This window comes from Psammomys obesus, unplaced genomic scaffold (assembly GCF_907164565.1).
Source record: "Psammomys obesus unplaced genomic scaffold, mPsaObe1.curated_primary_1811, whole genome shotgun sequence".
Classification (NCBI taxonomy): Eukaryota; Metazoa; Chordata; class Mammalia; order Rodentia; family Muridae; genus Psammomys; species Psammomys obesus.
The window spans coordinates 6,276,155-6,297,600 of NW_026585609.1; the positions used below are offsets into that span (position 1 = coordinate 6,276,155).

The following is a 21,446-nucleotide window of genomic DNA, read 5'->3' on the forward strand; positions in this document are numbered from 1 at the left end:
AGGAGCAGGGGCCAGTGACCAGCTGGGGTCCAGCCCAGCAAAGCAAACAAGAAGTCTTTGTCACCTGAAGCAGTGAAAGTGACCAGAGTTATGTTTATAGTTTGAAGATTGACCCATCAGGATTTCCTGATGAACCAAACATTATATATGAAAGAAAAGAAAGGCATCAAGGAGATTAAGGAGTTTTTCTTTGACATTATTTGTTATTTTATGTGTGTGTGCAGAGAGAGAGAGAGAGAGAACATGCCATGGCTCACATGTGAACAGCTTGTGGGAGTTGGTTTTCTCCTTCCACCATGTGGGTAACAGGGATGGAACTCAAGTCATCAGCAAGCATCTTTGCTAGCTGAGCCATCTTGCCAGCCCCAAAGGTTTTTGTTTGGTTTTGCTTTTAATAGGGTCCCACTATGTTGCCCAGGAAGTTTTTGAACTCCTAGAGCCAAGCAAGCAATCCCCCTGTCTCTGCTTTCAAGTAGCTGGAATTATAGGTGTAAATCACATGGTTAGCTTGACTCTTAAGATTTGTTTTTTATTATTTTATCAGCTATGGCTATGTGGCTTTCCTGTCTCCTGTGGCACAGAACAGTTCTGGTGGAGCAGGTTTGAGGGTGTCAGGACCCCATACTCTTCCTTCCATCCCCAGCAAGAGTAATGTATATGGTGTTGATAAATTGTCCCATGTGGTTTTTGCATCACTGAGAAGCTAGCTCTGGAACCAGGGTCTCCCCGATCACCTTCGGACTCAAATCTTTTTATGTCAAGTGTCCTCCAAAATCCTTGCTCTGGCTCCCTGGCATTGTAACAGGGGGAGAAAAAAATAATCAAAACCTCTCAATAGTAAAAGCACTGTGTCCTTGAGAACGATAGAAGGCAAACCATTTCTAATTGCGGTTACTATTGCTTGTCCCATTATCACAAAAATCCTACAGTGGGGGACGAAACCTCCGCTGTGCCCAGATCTCTAGCCTGACTATCTCCGCGTGTCTCACAGGGTGTCCACAGGCATAGCTGCCCAGTGGTGGTTTGGTGATGTTCTCTGCTGCTGGTCCCTACGTGTACTCATTCACCTAACAGTCTCCCCAGGAGGAACACCCTTCTCCTTCCAGAATTCTTGAGAATTCCACCTCACCACTTCAGCAGCCAGTTTCTGCTGGATGCTTGTGACAAGGTTGCCTTGTGTTTGCTCTCTCAATCAAAGGTAGTCTTGCCGTCTCTTGCACCCAAATTGATGACTGTCTGCTGCCTCTCTGTCACTTCTGTCTGCTACTCACTATCTTCTGCTTGCTGCATGCTTAATAAACTCATTCAAGATCGGCAGCATCCAGCTGGGAGTGCTTGTTGGTGTGCCTTTAATCCTAGCCCTTGGAAAGCAGAGAAAGGCGAATCTCTGTGAGTTTAAGACCAGCCTGACCTACAAAGCAAGTTCCAAGTCATCTGGATTGCATAGCAAGATCTTGGTCTTTAAAAATAAAAAAAAAAAGAAAGACAAAAGAAATATGCATTACATTTCCACCAAGTACAAATTTATACACATCTCAATGTTTTTAAGTTAATTTTATTACAATTATTATTATTATTTGTGTGTCCATGTATGAGAAAGAGAGAGAGAAAGAGGAGAAGTGAGGGAGAAACATGAATGTTATCTACTGAGCCATCTCTCTGGCATGTCAAACAAAAGGATTTATGGTATGAAATTTACCATCAGTGCCAATGATAAAAATTAAAGCATAAAAACTTAATATCAGAGGTTATATTAAAGTATCTATGAGCTGGGCAGTGTGGTACACTCCCAGCACTCAGGGAGGCAGAGGCTGGCGGATCTCTGTGAGTTGGAGGCCAGCCTGGTCTACAGAGTGAATTCCAGGAGAGCCAAGGCTACACAGAGAAACCCTGTCTTGGGAAAAATAATTAAAATATCTGTGTGTTTTATTAAAATAAAAAATATAGTCATATCTTATAGGTCTATATAAGTGAGTATATACCATGTATGTCTTTCTCCTTCTGGGATACCTCACTCAGAATGATCTTTTCTAGATCCCACCATTTGCCTGAAAATTTCATGATTTCCTCGCTTTTGATCGCTGGGTAGTATTCCATTGTGTAAAAATACCACAATTTCTGTATCCATTCCTCCATTGATGGTCATCTGGGTTCCTTCCAGGTTCTGGCTATTACAAATAAAGCTGCTACAAACATGGCATAAGATATGATAAACATAATGAAATCTATACACCTAACGAAGATAAACAAGAAAGAAGACATAGGGTAAGATGATCAACTCTCACTTAGAAAGAAAAATGGGATGAGCATTGGACGTAGGAGAAAACAAGCAACAGGACAGGAGCCTACCACAGAGGGCCTCTGAAAGACTCTACCTAGCAGTGTATCAAAGAAGATACTAAGATTCATAACCAACCCTTCCACAGAGTGCAGGAAATCATATGAAAGAAAGGAGAGTTAGTATGACGTGGAAGGGATAGGAGCTCCACAAGGACCAAATATATCTGGGCACAGGGGTCTTTTCTGAGACTGACACTCCACCAAGGACCATGTGTGGATATAACCTAGAACCTCTGCTCGGATGTAGCCTGTGGTAGCTCAGTAACCAATTGGTTTCCCATAGTAAGGGGAACAAGGACTATTTCTAACAGGAACTCAATGACTGGCTCTTTGACCTCCCCACCCCTCAAGGGAGGAGCAGTCCTGCTAGGCCACAGAGGAGGACTTTGCAGCCAGTCCCGAAGATATCTGATAAAACAGGGTCAGATGAAAGGGGAGGAGGTCCTCCTCAAGCAGTAGATTTGGAAAGGGGCTGGGAGGAGATGAGGGAGGGATGGTGGGATTGGGAGGGAATGAGGGAGTGGGATATAGCTGAGATACAGAGTTAATAAAATGTAACTAATAATAAAAATTTTTAAAAAGGCAAAAAAAAAAGATAAACACCATGAGATAGGACCACAACTTAAAAAAAAATATGGTCATAGTCATGTACTACATGGCAATGTGTTAGTCTACAATAGACTATGTGTGTGACAAGAATATGTCACCCATGAGTGACACCTTAGCCATCTTAGTTCAGTATGTACATTCTGTGATTGTACTGGTTACTTTTCTCATTGCTCTGACAAAACACCTACAGAAGCAACTTGAGGAAGGAAAGGTTTATGTAGCTCACAGCCTGAGGGCAGAGTCCACCACAGTGAGACATACGGTGGCAGGATCATGAGGGAGGGGTCACATCGCATCCACAGCCAGGAAGCTGAGAGATGAAGGCTTCCATTTGCTTTCTCCTTTCTTACTCAGTCCAGGACCTCAGCCTATGGGATGGAGGCCCCACATTCTAGGTGGGTCTTCACTACTTGGTTAAACCTCCCCAGAAAAGCCCTCACAGACAAGCCCAGAGCTGTGTCTCCTAGGTAACTCCAAATCCATTCAAGTGGACAGCGAAGATTCTACTTTGAGTGAAGATCCAAATTTATCAAGGTTTATCAGTTTTATCAAGCAATGATAAATCTGCCAAGCAATGCATTCCCTACCCTTCAGTGATTCACAGCTCTAACAAGAAATGGAAGCTTAGCCATGATCTTTATAGGGGACAGATATTCTGCCCTGATGACAAACTTGTTTCAGTGGGATACCTAAAGACAAGGCCAAATGCTGTTCTGGGACACTGTTCAGCCTTTAAAAGTCCAACCAAGGTTGAAAATCCAAAACACTCCGCACTGCTAGAATGCTGTGGTTAATAGCAACAGGGACTTTTGCCAGGAACGATTGCAACGCTGAAAATGGTTCACTAATACTAATCTAAACAGCGTCTCCCAGTCATGCCTCGTTGTAAAAATTCAGTGAGGCGCTTCCTGTTCACCGGCTTTAATTCAAACATTCACTTAGAATTTTGGAAAGAAAATTTTATTTCTTCTTTAAAAAAAAAAAACAAACATTGTGCTCCTGAGAGAAAAAGAAGTTAGAAGTTACAACACTATGTCTAATGGTTTTATTCACATCGGCCCTCTGTCCCCTTGTCTATGTTGCAACAGTTAGGGAACACACAGAAGCTATAATCATTCCGTTTATGAGGACACTTTTAACACTTCAGAGAATACGCCCTTTCGGAGGAATACTGGTGCCTGTGGGTCCATCTGTTTCCACAGGGAGAAAAGCTTTTGGCTTTGACAAAGCTATTTTAGAACTCTGTAGAAATGAAAGCTAACAGGATGACAGAGCTCCTCGTTCCCTCCTGTTGACATGGACATGAGCTCGGCTCGGAGAATCAGCTGGACAGTGGGAAGAAGAGGATCATCTCCCAAGAGGCCTGCTTTGGTGACAGCAGCTGGCAGGCTGGACTCAGCTGGTACCATTGACCGAGGAGACTAAATGTGGGCTGCCTTGTGGCAACCATGTCCCAGGAGAGAGCATTTGATGACGGAGTAATCCAAGATGCCGTCCGGGTGCTGCGGAGCTTCAGCCTTGTCCGGGGTTTATGCATATCACTTCCTACTGTATTTTACTTACTCTAGGTGAACCCCTAGGACCAAACTAGATTTGAGAGAGAAGCTATGCCCCACCTCTTGGCAGGAAGTATGTTAGAAGATTAGGGCCATCTTGAAGACTGCCCTGTCCTCTTAAATCCTTAAATGTATTTGGCTTATTAAAACATATCATTGACTAGCCAGTGATTTTAATTTGAGGCAAGGGTATCCACATACCACCTAAACATGCATTCTTATTATCCAAATGCCATGACCAGACATGTTTGCAAGGTAAGATAGCTTTGTTTTGTGTGTCTTTAGGTCTTTTTTTTAAATCAGTTGGTTAATTTGTTTTTGTTTTGTTTTGTTTTGTTGAGACAGGATTTTGCTTTGTAGCTGAGGCTGGCCTAAAACTCACTGTGTTGCCAGGCTGGCCTTGAACTCACAGCAACTCTCCTGCCTCCTAAATGCTGAGATTACAGTGTAAGTCACTGTGCCTGGCTGAGATCATTTTCAATTTAAAACATTTAAATAGATTTTAAAGTGTGTGTGTCTGTGTGTCTGTGTGTCTGTCTGTGTCTGTGTGTGTTCACGTGGTTCAAGAGCCCACGCAGGATAGGGTATTATGGGTGACTGAGAACTGCTTGCTCCGGGCACCAAGCTCACGTTCTCTGCACCATCAGTATGTACCCTTAACTGCTGAGCCATCCCTCTAGTAAACATTGACTCTTCATTCTGAGCTTGTGTACTGTGGGTGTCACTCTGAGCCTCACTGTTTTTTCTCATGAAAAGCAAAAAAGTTGACTGTGCGATAAAAGGATGTGGCCAGCTCCAACATCCAAACCGACGTTTTTTGCAAGTTTTGCATATTGGCACATTATCTGATCCCAATAAATCGATAAAGTCTACCTCAGCATCAACGTCTAATTATGAATTAACCGCTGGGGTCCGTCATTTTTAAAACCCTGCCATTCCATTCTAATCTTATTTCTTGTTCATTTTTGTAGTCCCTTTGTAGTTTTTTTTTCTATGCTTTAAATGTACAGTTTGTAATGAACATTTTTAAGTAGGAGATTATAGCCCATTGAGTAGTGAACAAAACACACTTAACAAAGCAAAAACTTATGAAGATTGTTTGTGTCTGACCAAGCTAAAAGTCTGGGCAAAACTGCCACGTCCGTCCGCACTTGCTGACATTTGACCTCACCCGCCACGCTCGTCTGTAAGTGCACAGAGCACATAGCCGCCTTCTGATTGAAGACAATACGAACTTGATGGCTGATTGCTGTGCACTGCCCGAGTTATCATTTTATCATCAAAAGCCCTAAACACCATTTCATACAGATCAGAAGAAGAAAGAAGGAAAAGAAAAAAAGAACCGGCAGCTGTGTAACCCCACTGTACAGCGAGGCGGATGGTGATAAGGCGTTTGCATTCATAGAAGTCGACAGCATAGGAATTAGTAATAAATCTGGGTATGTTTCCTTTGGAAACTAATGGGATATTCACTGGCAGGATGTCACGCCCCTGCCGCAGTGTGTTTTTATATTTTGAGGGCTTTAAGCTTTCCTTTATGTGAGTTGTATTATAAATATTGCTATCTGTCATTTTTGTTAAGCCTGGCACAGTTCGTAAGATTATATTTAAATAACCTCTGCCATAAAGTCCTATATCTACATTTTTTCCTTTTAGAGTTTAACTTAAGTAAAACTATGTTTTTATGAGTCAACATTTTACTCAATAGTGTCAGATTATCCCTTCTTGAACTCGAAAAGCCCTGCCTATTTTTCACATTACCTGCTTTCTTCTGATAGTAAAGCAACGGCCGTGGAGAAGGGGAAGCTGGAGAGATGGCTCAGCTTTTAGAAGTGATGGCTGCTCTTGCAGGGGACTGGAGTTTGGTTTCCGGCACTCATGTCAGGCAGCTCGCAACCACCTCCAACTCCAGCTCCAGGGAACCCACTGCCTTCTCCCGGCTTCCAAAAGCACATGTACACACACACACACACACACACACACAAATAAATAAATAATAAAGTAATTCTTAAAAAAAAATAAGGCAGCTCATTATAAAGAAGGGTATGTTTACTAGTCACCAACTAGAGAGAAAACATTAGAATATTTCTTTTCCTTTTCTAATATTTTTAAATATGTATCTATAAAAGTATATATATATATACACACTCATGCCTCCAAGGCCAGAAAAGGCTAGAGTTACAGGAAGTTGTGAGCCATCTGACATGGATGCTGGGAACTGAACTCAGGTCTTCAGAAAAAGTAGCAAGTGTTCTTTTTAAACGTTTCTGAGATTTTTATTTGTTGGTTGGTTGGTTGGTTGGTTGGTTGGTTGGTTGGTTGGTTGGTTGGTTGGTTGGTTGGTTTTTTGAGACAGAGTTTCTCTGTGTAGCCCTGGTTGTCCTGGAACTCACTCTGTAGACCAGGCTGACCTTTGAACTCAGAGATCTACCTCCCAAATGCTGGAATTAAAGGCATGGGCCACCACCGTCTGGTAATTTTATTTATTTTTTATTTTAAGTGTATGAGTGTTTGCCTGAATGGATGTCTGTGCATCACATGTGTGCAGTGCCTAGAGGCCAGAAGCAGGCACGAGATCCCTGGAACTGGAGATGCGCATGGCTGTGAGCTGCCTTGTAGGTGCTGGGAATTGAACCTGTGTCCTCTGGAAGAGCAGACAGTGGCCTTAAGGGCTAAGCCATCTCTCCAGCCCTCAGCTTTTCAAAAAAGAACATGACAGACAGATCTTGTGGCCTATCCCAGTACTTTGGAGGCTGAGGCAGGAGGATCCAGAGTGAAAGGCCAGCCTGAACTACAAAGTGAGACCCTGGTGTCAAAATAAAATAGAAATAAATAATTTTTAAAATACTCTGGCGTTCACAAACAAGTGAGACTCAATTTATTTTAACAGCTTAATAGTCCAGACTAGTCACTACTATTTGGTACATACAATTAAACTGTACAGCATGTATACACTGATATGATTTGATATAGAGTAATACGATATTATTTGAAAAATATCAGAAAGAGATGCCTAGGGACAAGTACAGAACTTGAGACCCAGTGAGAGATGAAAATGTGAGGTCCGCATGAAAGTAGGTAACAACTTTTTACAAGAGCATCACGACCACCATCCCCACCTAACCTGTGCAGACAGGTGACCCAGCGGGGGAGGCCGGCTGACCCAGAGCGCGAGCAGTGAGTTGACTAGCTACTCAGCCACTTCTCTGCGGAGGCAACTGTCGGAAGCTGGACCGTGCTTGAGTGATGACGTAAAGAAACACACACAGGCTCCTTGGCCCCACCCAATTTCATTGACAAACACAAATGCAAAGGCAAAGGCATTAAGAATTTCAAGACGGTGACCACAGAGTATCAAATGCCAAGCACAGGGCTCTTCTGAGTGGAGGCCTTTCTTTCACAATGCACCAGCTGCACCTTGTGGATGTCAACAAACCACAGAACAAACAGCACTCTCTTGGCCAGTCTGTCCCTGTCACAGCCTGCTCACGTGGCTGGTCATAGTAACAGTGGGACAAGGAACACGTGGTTCACTCACGCTGTTTCCTTTGTCTTTCTTCTAGTCATGCTCCACAAGTTCTATCCAAAGACTTGAGTCTTATTAGGCGACGCCACGCTGTGATCCCAGCGCTTGAGAGGCAGAGGCAGGTGGATCTCTGAGTTGGAGGCCAGCCTGGTCTATAGAGTGAGTTTCAGGATGGGCAGAGCTACACAGAGACACCTTGTCTGAGGGGTGGGGAGGCTTGAGTCTTTCTAAGGACCTGTCCCTAAGAGGTGGAACATGTCAGAAAACCCAACCTAGGACCACAGCAAGAACAGGACTGGGAGTTGGACAACTGTCTATGCAAAACCCACAGCTCTCATTTTTTAAAGGCAGTAAGAAGTAATTTATTCAGGAGCCATTTTGAGTGGACATGGCCTAGGAATATCAGTTTAGGTTACCCCAAATTCCATGTTCCAATGTTGAAGCAATTTCATGAGGTTTTTATAGTTTTATAGGGCAGAGAAAGTCATAAATCAAGGCAAGTTTAAAATACACTGGTATGTCCAGAAAAAAGGAGAAGTTGGTCTATAGGTTCAAGATACTGTCTGAGCTCCTGGGTTGGTAGAAGCTAGTGGCCTACTAAATTTATAGGCTCCAGAATATTTTTTTATCCATTCATTACAAAATGTTAGTTCTGACACAGAGGTGGGCAAGGAATGGTTGCCCCAAAAGGATAGAAATTAGCCTGTGGACCTGCAACATTCCAGTCTCTCCACAGTGCTGAGGCTCTCAGTCTGTCAACCAGTCTCTGCAGACACTCCTCAAGAGCTTTACTTCACCCCCTGGCTGTCTTCTCTGGCATCCCATGCCTCGGGCCCTTGTCTTCATCTGTCCAGGTCTCTGCTTCCTTATTATTCAGTTCTTCGTGTGACAGTGTTGGCTTCCTTGCTCTTGTCGGAAGAGTTAGACAGGATGAGTACTCACACTCCCTCCCAGATCTATTCCTGGCAGACAGTGTTGGCTTCCTGTTTTATCTCCATTTTTAATGGACTGGCTGTAATCAATGTATTTTGATTCATCAAAGCCATACATATCTCAGCTGTTTTGTCCTGATGCTGTTAATGCATAGAAGCCAAAAGAAACGAGGTGTGAGTAATTTGGATGTCAGTTGGCAAAAATGGGCTCTCATATCCTCCCGGGCCAACAACAGATGGGCTCATTCTATCACCCTAGATTTTCAAATAGAGATAATTAATACTTAAGCTGGGTCCTTTTATCTAAGGTGCTCAAAGGGCTTTGTGGTCATTAACGCATTAGTTCACCTGCCTCAAGCTACCTCAAGGTCAAGAGGCCTCTCCATACAACAAAGAGAGAGGGCCATGACTAACGCACAGGAAGGTAGGGAAGTGGACCTCACCAAAGTAGTTCACCTGAAGAGATTCAATGGAAACATCTCCTGTGCCTGCTGGCACCAGTTTCACCACTCATGGAGCTCCTGGGTGTCCATCAGGTCCTCTGCAGCATCCCCTTTCTCTTCCTGGAAGTTTCAGCCTTTCAAAGAACTAACAGTGATGGTAAAAGCAAATGGACCTTCCTGGAAGGTTCTTCTCTCAAAGGAGGAAAATGACCTCCTTAAAGTTAAGGAGATGCACGAGACAGAAACATTTCCGCATGAGCTTGTCAAGGGTTTGCTGACGGTCTGGTACCTTGGTAGGTGGTCTCCATTGAAAAGCTCATGCTGAAAGCCACCCTGCGAAAAGTATCTTCTCAGAGGTATTAAGTTCCTTCGTCATCAAACCACGCACCCAGCAGATGCTCCACAAGGGGCCAGGTGCTGTGGAGGAGAAGACAAAGATCCTGATGTCCAAGCACTTTAAATCAGGGAGGCGAGGTTCATCCAGATAAGTTGACATTTTTCTTTTCAGTTTGTTTGTTTTTTGATTTTTGAAACAGGGTTTCTCCCTGGCTGTCCTGAAACTCACTCTGTAGACCAGACTGGCCTCAAACTCAAGAGATCCACCAGCCTCTGCCTCCCAAGTGCTGAGGTTAAAGGAGTGTGTCACCGCACCCGGCTCATGTTGACATATTTCATTTTTATTTATTTGTTTCTATTCATTATTTACCACTTAACATATTAACTCATAAATTAGGCTCCAAAAAGATAGGATTCCTTTCATTTTGAACAGAATGAATTTGTTTGTTTGTTTTTGTTTTTCAAGAAAGGGTTTCTCTGTGTAGCCTTGGCTATCCTAGACTCACTTTGTAGACCAGGCTGGCCTCAAACTCACAGAGATCTCCCTGCCTCTGCCTCCCTGAGTGCTGGGATTATAGGCATGTGCCACCACGCCTGGCTCCAGAATGTATTCTTAGGTATTGTAGACTTGGTAGAAGGTCATTAGTGAGGGACGAATGAGTGAGAAAGGCAAGAAGAGTCTAGGAAATCTGATGAACCAGACCTTAGACATGGAGGAAAGGCTTAGGTGAGAAGCAAGTCACGTGGAAATAAAAGTAAAATGTAATTCAAAACACAGATAGCATCTAAAAGAGGTTAAGCAGGTGGGCCTTGGAAAAAATAATGTGGCTAAACCATTGCAATCTAAAGACCTGGGTAGAATGTGGTTGGATGGTAGAGCCAGGTCATAGGGCATCTTAAAAGCAAACAAAATGCACTGATATGGGGGCTTTTCAAATCATAAATGGAAAAAGAGTCACAAAGGAAACTGGAGGGTCATTGCATAGGCTTTGTCTGTTGCATTTGTCCTTCTGAATGAGGATTGAGTATCTTCTTGAGGGTTTTCCTTGTTGTTTAGCTTCTATAGGACTATAGATTTTAGTATATTTATCCTATATTATATGGCTAATATCCACTTATGAGTGAGTATATACCATGTGTGTCTTCCTGCTTCTGGGTAACCTCACTCACAATGATCTCTTCGGGTTCCCACCATTTCCCTGCAAATTTCGTGATTTCCTTGTTTTTAATAGGAACATTGGTAAATGTACCACAATTTCTGTATCCATTCCTCCGTTGAAGGACAACTAACTGAGCCCTGGGGGACCTGCAGAGACTGATACCCCAACCAACGACAATTCTTGGAGAGAACCTAAAACCCCGGCTCAGATGTAGCCCATAGACTCATTCTCCAAGTAGGTTCTCTAATAAGGGGAGCAGGGGCTTTCTCTGGCATGAACTCAGTGACAGGCTTTCTGATCACCTCCCCCTGGGGGGTGCAGCCTTGCCAGGCCACAGAGGAAGACAATGCAACCAGTCCTGATGAGACTTGATAAGCTACAGTCAAATAGAAGGGGAGGAAGTCCTCCCCTATCAGACTACTAGGGGAGGGGCTTGGGGAGAAGAAGGAGGGAGGATGGGATTGGGAGGAGATGAGGGAAGGGGACACAGCCAGGACACAAATTGAATAAATAGTAACAAATGATAATAATTTTAAAAATTAAAATAAATAAATAAATAATAACAATTTAAAATTTAAAAAATTACTTTGATTGTATTCCACACAAAAAAAAGAAAAAGAAAAAAAGTCAAGAGATTGGAGGAATCCCCTGAAATAGGGCTTAAGCATTCTCCCATAGCTTCCTAAACACATTGGGATATACTGTAAGGAGGCAGATTTCCCTGAAGACACACCTCTCTGGGGCCACAGCACCTCTGGTCAGCAGTAAATGAAAAATAATTGTCCCCACCAAAGAAATCTGCGCAGAAAAGTTGCCGTAAAACTGGACTAGGTGTGTCTTGGTGAACTTCCGGTTCTTTTTATAGCCACTTCTGGAACCTGAGTGAGGTCCTGCAGGTCTTCCGCCCATTTGAGGAGATTAAAGCACCTGAGGTTGTGTCCTCCTTACTCATTTGCAGTCACAGCTTCGCTGTCACCTCAGCCTCAGCGGCTCCCGAGCAGACACGGAGGAGGTAGGCTGGGGTCCAGGGGCCTTGGTGTCAGCTGTGAAGTGGGATCACCGCTCCTGCCAGCTGAATTTGGAAGAGCTAAAGGGGAATAGAGATAGGAGTATTCAAAGTGCAATGGGGTATTTCTTTGTGTTTGTTCGCTTTGCTGTTATGTTATTTTGCCGGAATCAACATGGGGTTGTCTTTCTAGGCCACCTCAGCTAAGTCAAGGATTTTAAGTCCTAAATATCCATAAAGTTACTTGAAGGAAGGTGACATCTTGTTCACTTTTTTTGGTGATCAATAACAGGTGTTTAACAATAACCCGTTGGCATCGGGTTGACTTGAAATAAAATGAAAGAAGAGACAGTCATTAAAGTTACTGGGGACCATAGCTTGCATGTCTGCCTTAAGCAGGGTGTCAGTGTTTGAGATAATCCAGTCGAGGATGCATTGACACTCTGGAGCCTGATACAGCTAGAACCCCACTGCTTAGACAAGAAGATTCTGCTGCCTTCAAATGGCCTCTTGGAATTCTGATATGAAAATAGATGATGGATTATCTGGAGTTCCCCCAAGTGCAGACCGTTCTGGTTTTGCCCTGCAGAGTACGGAGCTGAGTTAGTTTTGAAGGATTTAGGTTGGCCTTCTCACTTCTTTCCTTGCTATCCTGTACACACAACAGTTACTAACTTGGGGGTGATAGAGAAGATGGCATTCCTACCTTTGTAGACTCTTTCTGTGGCTATCAGATCTTTACCCCACCCAGGAAGCTTGGAGTTCAGATAAGTGGTGAGAGGCAAACAAGACGTAACTCTCCAGTATCTGAGTGACTATTTGGTAAAGCTGTTCCCTGCGTATGCTATGGTGTCTTCATTTGGAACAAGAGACAGGACTCCCAACAGGCATTCCTGTGGGTGGATATAAAATCATGAGTTACCTTCATCTTTTTTTTCACAGGAGACCAGTCGTCCATTCTCGTGTGAGGTCTACCTATAAACCACCATGTATGAGGACTGCGTCAAGTCCACGGAAGAATATTACCTTTTCTGTGACAATGAGGGGCCATGGAGCATCGTTCTGGAGTCCTTGGCGGTGATCGGCATAGTGGTTACGATTTTGCTGCTCCTGGCCTTTCTCTTCCTCATGCGGAAGGTGCAGGACTGCAGCCAGTGGAACGTGCTTCCCACCCAGTTCCTTTTCCTGCTGGCTGTGCTGGGGCTCTTCGGACTCACTTTCGCCTTCATCCTCCAGCTCAACCAACAAACTGCCCCCGTTCGCTACTTCCTCTTTGGGGTTCTCTTTGCTATCTGCTTCTCCTGCCTCCTGGCTCATGCTTCCAACCTGGTGAAACTGGTCCGGGGTAGAGTCTCCTTCTGCTGGACAACAATTCTGTTCATTGCTATCGGTGTCAGCCTGTTGCAGACCATCATCGCGATAGAGTACGTGACCCTCATCATGACCAGAGGCTTGATGTTTGAGCACATGACCCCGTACCAGCTCAATGTGGACTTTGTCTGTCTCCTGATCTATGTCCTCTTCCTGATGGCCCTCACTTTCTTCGTCTCCAAGGCCACCTTCTGTGGCCCGTGTGAAAACTGGAAGCAGCACGGAAGGCTCATATTTGCCACTGTGCTCGTCTCCATCATCATCTGGGTGGTGTGGATCTCCATGCTCTTGAGAGGCAACCCTCAGCTCCAGCGACAGCCCCAGTGGGATGACGCGGTCATCTGCATTGGCCTGGTCACCAACGCGTGGGTCTTCCTGCTGCTCTACGTCATCCCTGAGATGAGCATCCTCTACAGATCGTGTAGGCAGGAGTGCCCTCCACAAGGCAACTGCCAGGTCCCAGTCTACCAACGCACCTTCAGGATGGAGAACCAGGAACCCTCCAGAGGTACATCCCAGAGGGCCTGGGGCAGGGAGGGGACTAGATAGGCAGGAAGAACCCAGAGGGATCTCAAAGGCAGAGGCCAGATTTTGGGTAACTCATGTCAGTCATAGAGACAAAGCCTTCTAGAACCAAATGGAAATCAGATCTTTATGCAGCAAGACAAAAGGAATTGAATGCCTTCCAGATAAAATGTAAAACCCATTTGTGGGACGTCACTCATGAGAGTCACAGAGTTTAACAACTTCTGGGTTTTTATTTTGCAAGTTGTTCACTGTTTAAGGAAAAAAAAAAAAATCTTTCAAAGTTCTGTTACAAAAAGCAACAGGAAAGGCCATTTAATCTGAATTCTAAGTGATATCTCAGATGTATAAAGATTAATAGACAGGAAATAACTGCTTATACAACATTTTCTTGATAATTTCTAGATAATTTTATATATACATGCTTATGTATATATAAAAATCAAGCCACTTATCTCTGTTTTGTTAGGGATTGACACTATCCATGATACCAAAGATGCCTGGTTCCATCAACCTGGGGGAAATAGTGGCTAATTTCAGCTATCTGGAAATGTACCAAAAAACTCATTAATTCCTCTTAGGAAACATCTGACATCATTCATAGCCCAGCAGCACAGTTTTACACAAATTTTGGTGTCTTAATAGACAACTGATTTCTCTCATTTTCTTTCTATTGCATAACAAAGATGCTAGTTTCTATATTATACGGGACACAAAATGTTCACCAGGCTCAAAAACATTTAATTATAAGCTTTCTTTTTAAGTGTGTATACTTTCTGAGCTGTTATCTGTAGTTAATTACATATTCACATTAAATCCTGTCCAAATAAATGCATCTATTAGTTCTTTTCAGTTCTGTTGATGGAGAGTCGGAAGTTGATGCTATATCCCCTTCCTACAAAATTAGGCATTGCTTTGGATGCTTCATGTCAGATCCCTGAGGCTTATGGGGGAAATTGCAGAGTTTGTCATTCTTTAAAATTCCTTTCATAGTTCCTACCTGAAGATGAGATAAAAGTTGCTGTTTTCTTCTTTTTTTTTAGGTGTTTTTGTTGTTGCTGTTGTTGTTGTTGTTGTTTGTTTTTTTATTATTATTAATTACACTGTTTTCTTCTTTTGATGTGTAAACCCAGAAAACAAAATCCAGAGACAAAGAAGTTCACATGGTACCATAATAGCCAAAAACATGCTTGTAAAGACCCTTATTCCATGTGCCCCCAAACGTTAGGCATGTGTTTAAAATGTTGTGTTGTAGGAAGGGTACCGCTTTGTCTCAGACAAACGATAATATTTAAAGTGTTGCCAGGCACGGTACAACAAACTCATAACCCCAGCACTTGGAAGGCTGAAGCAAGAAAGTCAGGGCAAAGCTGAGGCCAGCCTATGCTATGAGACGAATTCCAGGTTACATGAAGTACATTGTAAGATGGTCTAAAACTGTGGCATTACAGGGGGAGTCTCAGAGCTTGCTGATGGATCAGAACTATCCTACTATCCAATTAAGATTAGAAAAATCTGCTTCTTAAACCAGGAGATGCTGTGCAGACCTTTAGTCCCAGCACACGGGAGGCAGGAGGAAAGCAGATCTGTGAGTTCAAGGCCACTCTAGTACAGGATTTCAGGGCAGCCAGGGCTACACAGACAAACCCTGTCTCAAAAAAAAACAAAACAAGAAGGAAAGAAAGAAAGAAAGAAAGAAAGAAAGAAAGAAAGAAAGAAGAAAAGAAAGAAAGGAAGGAAGGAAGAAAGAACTGCACTTTAAGCAAGAAATAGTCTGCAGATGATAGTGATTCCCAGAGTCATTTGATATTTTGTGGGGAAGAAATCAATAGTATAGTTGTTTTTTTTTTTTTTTTAATGCAAGTTTCCCTCCAAGATTGGGCAGAGTCACCTCTCATGCTGGAGACTAAATCAGAACATAGGTCACCTTGAAAGGATCCAATTATCAAACATGAAGAGTGTAATTTAAATGCAATGGAAAGTTTAGGGTTACAACTTGCTAGAAAAAGTAGTTAAAGAGAAATGAAATAGGTTAGCGCCTGCACCTTGGAAAATCACAAGCGTTATCACGGGTGCTGTGAAAGCAGCTGGAAAGCAGTGTCTTTGGCCTACAATCTTGTTTATTGAAGTAATAATCACAGTCTAACTAAACAGACGTGTGGCTAGAGAGAAGCTCCATGCCTTTGTTCTTGGCATCAGTTAGCATCAACACAAGTCTGGGATCCTCTAATGAGGAGTGTGAGCCACTGGGGAGGTTCCGTGGAAAAACCACAGGGATGATTAAAGGGTCTTTAGCGTCAGCCCTGTGCGGAAAGGTTAGGACAGTAAAACTAAGTTGGTAGTTTTAACTTTTATGTGCCTTTCTCGTTGAGACAGGCAGAGCCAAGCTCTGTCCGTCTCGATGCTCTCCTGAAACACAGCATTTTGTTCAGGTCCATGAGGCACACAGTGGCCCTGTGACTCTTCTGACTCAGCTGTTTGCAACCTCGGCTCCAGCGGCATTGTAATTTGATTTACCACTGGGCTTATAAAAACAGAATTATGCAGCTGAGAGAAAAGGAAGCCAAGGGGTGATTAGCAGAGAATTTCAGGAGCATAAAGACATCTCTATGGGAGGCAGTTGTCCTGCTGTTTTCCATCAGCAACTAAAAATGGGATAAAATGAACTTGAACCAAGGCATAAAGGATTGATATTAAATGGGAAAACAAGAGATGGTAAAGGATTGGCTTAAACCGATCAGCAAGAGGGATTAGAGATTCCATCAATTCCTGGAAGGCTTTGGAAAGATCAGGCTTTAAAATCGATCTGAAGTAGCTTACGGGCCTAATTCTAGAACATGACGACCTCCAGATGTGAATGCAATCTGGTTGTGCCACAGGACATAGCACAAACGGGCAGACTTATTTATGTTGTAAATGTGTCCCTAAAGAGCTGTATACTGGGCTGGATAAATAGCCCAGTCAGTGAAATGCTTGCTGTGCAGGCGAGATGACATGAATTTGATGCTCAGAACCCATGTTTCAAAAAAAAAAAAAAAAGGAAGGAAGGAAGGAAGGAAGGAAGGAAGGAAGGAAGGAAGGAAGGAAGGAAAGTGTGGCCGAGCATTTTTGTTATTCCAGTGCTGAGGAGGCAGAAACAAGCAGAACCCTGGGGCTCAGAGACGAAAGCACATGTCCCAGAAGTACAAGGACCACAGTTCTGATCCCCAGCATCCATAGGAACGCCAGGCAGATGTGGCAGCCTTTTCTGCCAGCCTTTACCAGGCAGAAACAGACAGGAGATGCCCGGAGCAAGCTGGTGACATACACTAGCCAAATCAGGAAGTCTGGGGTCAGGCAGCACCCCTGCCTTGATGTGTAAGGTGGGGGTCACTCAGACGATAGTCATTGTCAACCTCTAACCCCTGTGCATGTGTGCACACCACACACACACACACACACACACACACACACACACACACACACACACGTAGAGATTGCCGTAGTGAGTGGTGTCCAAGAAACAGCACTCAAGGTTGACCTCAGGCCTCCACACACATACATCAACACATGTGCGTCCATACACACATGAGCACACATCCACACAGCTGCATGCTGATGGAATACTGAAACCAGGTGCTCTTCATAAGACTCCTTTTTTTATTATTATTATTTGATTGTTTTGTTTGGTTTGGTTGAGGCAGGGTCTCTTGTAGTTCAGTTTAGCCTTGAACTCCTGACCCTCCTACTTCTGTCTCCACAGTGCTCAGATTACATCTATACACCGGACACTCAGCTCCACTGAGCCACAAACATATCTATTCTCACAGCATTTGATTAAAATTTCCCAAGCTCAACATATTGTTAGGCACTGGGAAGGTTATCATAAAGATACCCGAGAATAGTGCAAAGGAATACTTGTGGATAAATGAAGTACTTAAGATGTAAGCTATGACTGGAGAAGCCATTTATAAATTGTTTGTGCTTAATTATCTCATTTGTATGTATCTGGTTTGACAGTATTTTAACATATGGGTCTTTAATCTGATTGGTAGGTTGGCTATGTCGTCTTCTATTTGAAGTTAGTGAATTGAGAATAATTGTTCTTTTTAATTATAGCTAATCCTACTAAATCAACAGCCACTAACTAAACCAGTTCTCACTGAGGGCTTACAGGTCATAAACACAGTAGGATATCAGCTACAGGGGGACTGTAACTTCTGGGGACAAGTCAGTTCTCTTCTAGTTATTGCCTGCTTTCTCCGGTGTCGATGAAGGAGGATATTGTTCATCTCAGGCTTGCTAACAGCAAGACCGACCTGTCTGTAAAGGAATCCCGAGATGGTGGGCAGTTTTCTGGACGGGGGTTGAGCGGGTGCACAAGCCTGCTGTGATTACTTTCAAAAGGATTAGTGCCAAGATAAGCGATGACTGGACAGAGGAAACGGCTTGATGAACATAAGATGAGCAAGCCACGAGAAAGCCAGTCCTACAAACATTAGACCCTTTTGGTTTCCCTTGAAGTACCAACTTTAGTTGGGTATAGTCTTTTCAGTAATTCGTTCTTTATTTTGTTTTAAAATTTATTGTGGGGGGGGAACAATACAACTTTCAGGACTCAGTTTCTCTCCTTCCATCGAGGGATTCAGGGACAAACCCAGGTTGGCAGGCTTTTATGGCAAGTGCCTTTACCCACTGAGCTATCTCACCAGTCTCCACATTTTTCTTCAAAGTGTATCTACTTTCTCACAGGAAACCCAGTGGAATGGACCCAGGTGGCAACTGTTGCTTTCTCTTTTACAGGAAGCTCATTTTTTTCTGTCTTGCCACCTTACGACATTCCCGGAATCTTAAATGACTTTGCAGCAGTTGGGAGTAGAAAGGTGCTTCCCAGAAGCTTAGGGGACTAGTGGTCGGGGACGTACGGGTGAAAGGCAGTGGATGAGTCCTAGCTTAGAGTTGGGTAGGAGAAAGAAATTCTGCTAGGCAGTAAGGTGTCCTGGGTGTTATCTATTTTGTTTTAATTTGGATAAAAAGAATTTGAAATTTTTCTCATCATCAGGAATTGGTTAAGGAAATATGTTCCCCTAGATTTGAACACTGTGTGATGTGTTATGTGTATGGAAACATCACGTAGTCCTCCTCAGTGTACAACTTAAAAAAACCTTTTAGGGACTGGTGAGATGGCTCAGTGGGTACGAGCAGCTGGGTTCACTCCCCAGAACCTACTTGGTGAAAGGAGGAGAGCGACCCATGGCCTCTGACATCCACCCTTGTGCCGCACCCACTGACATGCACCCACCCACTGACGCACATACACACAAAAATAATAAATGAAAACCATAACAAAATGGCAAAAGAATTGAGGACATAGCTCAGTGGTAAGGTGCTTGCCAGCATGCAAAGGGGAAACCTACGTTCAATCCAGCACTACTTAAAAACAGAACAAAACAAAACAATAATAATAATAATAATAACCAACAACAAAGACCACTAGAGTCTAAATAGTTACAGCTAAAAGCCGGAGCAATGGCTCAGCTCTGAAGAGCAAACATTGGACTAAGGCTGAGTTCCCAGCACCCACATCCGGTGGCTGCAGTTACACCTGTAACTCCAGACCCAAAGGCTCGCTGCCTCTTCTGGCCTCATCAACCCCTTGTACCCATATGCATGTACACACAAGTGCATAATAGATTAAGAATAAAAGTTTTCTTTAAAAAAAAAAAAAGAGTTGCAGACCAGGAAGAGATAAGAGAAGGATCAAGAGAGAAACTAGCTTAAAATAGGGGGGAAATAATGAACTGTAGACGGGATTTGTTTGGTCTGAAATTAGATAAGAGAGATCCACGTGGATCTAGAATGAGATCCACAAAGATCAGGGCATAAGTATAACTAGGTAACAGGAACAGCAGAGCCTGTCATCACGTAGATGGAGACTCACACCCCTGGATTGGCAAAACCCTGGCTTTCTAACCAACAAGGTCCCCAACCTCTAGGAGCCTCAGACTCTTCATATTTAATTGAAGATTGTGATGTCAACCCTTGCTTCTTCCATACATAGATGCCAAGTCCCACTCAATTCAATTTCCTACTGTAAAAGGAACTTTTATTCTCCTGTTCAATTGTCTCGGGGGCTTACTGCCTCCTTCTGCTAACCTAGGCCTAGTCCTAGAAGCTTCTAGCCTCAGCACAATCTAACCTAGGCCTAGAACATTTTCAGCCTGAGACTTACTGTTTAATAAGGTAAGCTCACCCTTTCTAGTTCTTACTGAGTTCTGGGATGGCTGGTTCTAGCTCCAACTCCTCTTCCAACTAACTTATTCAATCTGGCTTTTCTCTTGGCCTTTGAGTTGCTCTGCTTGGCCTCAAACTAACTCCAGCAACCTCTTCTAATCTTCTGGCTCCTCATTCTCTTGTCTTCTCCTGAATTCTCTCTCTGCAACCTGTCTATTATTGTCCCAATGATACCACCTCCACTCTCTTTTTCTCTCTCTCATTGCCTCTTAACTAGCTTCCCTTCCTCGCTCTTCTCATCACAGTTGGGCGTATCCTATTTTGTCAAATCTTTCTCTGATTCATCACTGTTTCTGCCACTCAATTAGACATCACTTTCAAACATGGGTGCTTCCTTCTATAAACCAACTTTACCTTCATTGCTTGGGAATAAAGGTGTGTATCACCATGCCTGGACCTAAGCTTTTCTTAACCTGAAACTTGCTCTATACCAGGCTGGCCTTGAACTCAGAGATCTGCTTGCCTCTGTCTCCTCAGTTAAGGGTGAGTTTGTATTCCATCTGGATCACACAGCCCTAAGTCTTTGAATGTGATCTCATGCCAGAACAGCCATGTTCTGAATTAAAATTCCTCTACATCCTACCATTAGGTAGTTTAGGGTTTTATTTAGCGAAATAGTAGTTTGATAAAATTGTGAACAACAACTAGAAATGAATAATTTCTATTCTATTTTTTGACCCAGTTTGATGGTAAAGATGAAATTACTTGCCAAGGGACTGAGTATAAAGGAGTCCCGATATGCTACAAAAGTAAAACCAAGGACTCAGTTTGCCCTATATTGAAGAGAAGACATGCATTTTCTACATCACAAAATTCAACCCCTCTAGAAAACGTCTGTAGGAGGAAGCTGTCAGGGTCAGGCATAACAATATCATCATAGTAACATACACAGCATAGCTCACACACTCCTTCCTGTATTTCCCAACCCAACGGCTCTGCACAGACATCAGTTGTTTGTATCTTCAAGAACCTACGGAGCAGACTTGCTGCTATGATCATTGAAATTTCCCCTTTATTTCCACCAGGAAGCATCATGAACCAAAGGTTAAAAAACTTGACAGGGCGAGAGGACAAGTGTAAAACAGAGAAAAGAGAAATTGGTAACACAGATGCGGGGCTCAAGCCAACCTTCCCTAGGGTCCAACCATCCAGCACCACAGCCTCTAAAGTGTAACCACTAATGGCACAGCTATGTCTGCGGCCACCAAACACAGCCATGTGTGGGACAGGTGTTTGGCTGGAGAGACAGCAATCCCTATCTCTTGCTCCAACCCCTATGAAGATAGGGATTGCTGTCTGGTCGAGAGACTATGCTGAATGACTGTGGATGTGGTTATTCCATGACAATATAGGATTCCTCTAAGGATGT

At 43.4% G+C, this 21,446-nt stretch overlaps 1 protein-coding gene across 2 annotated transcripts in view; it reads left to right on the plus strand.

The window, feature by feature from the left end:
• Positions 1–12,895: 12,895 nt before the first annotated feature.
• The window catches only part of Gprc5d (G protein-coupled receptor class C group 5 member D), an 11,101-nt gene continuing 2,550 nt past the window's right edge, over positions 12,896–21,446 (plus strand). For both annotated transcript variants that reach the window (XM_055611994.1, XM_055611999.1), the window contains exon 1: positions 12,896–13,787. In XM_055611994.1, the coding sequence (XP_055467969.1) occupies positions 12,896–13,787 (892 nt within the window). The remainder of the gene's footprint in view (positions 13,788–21,446) is intronic.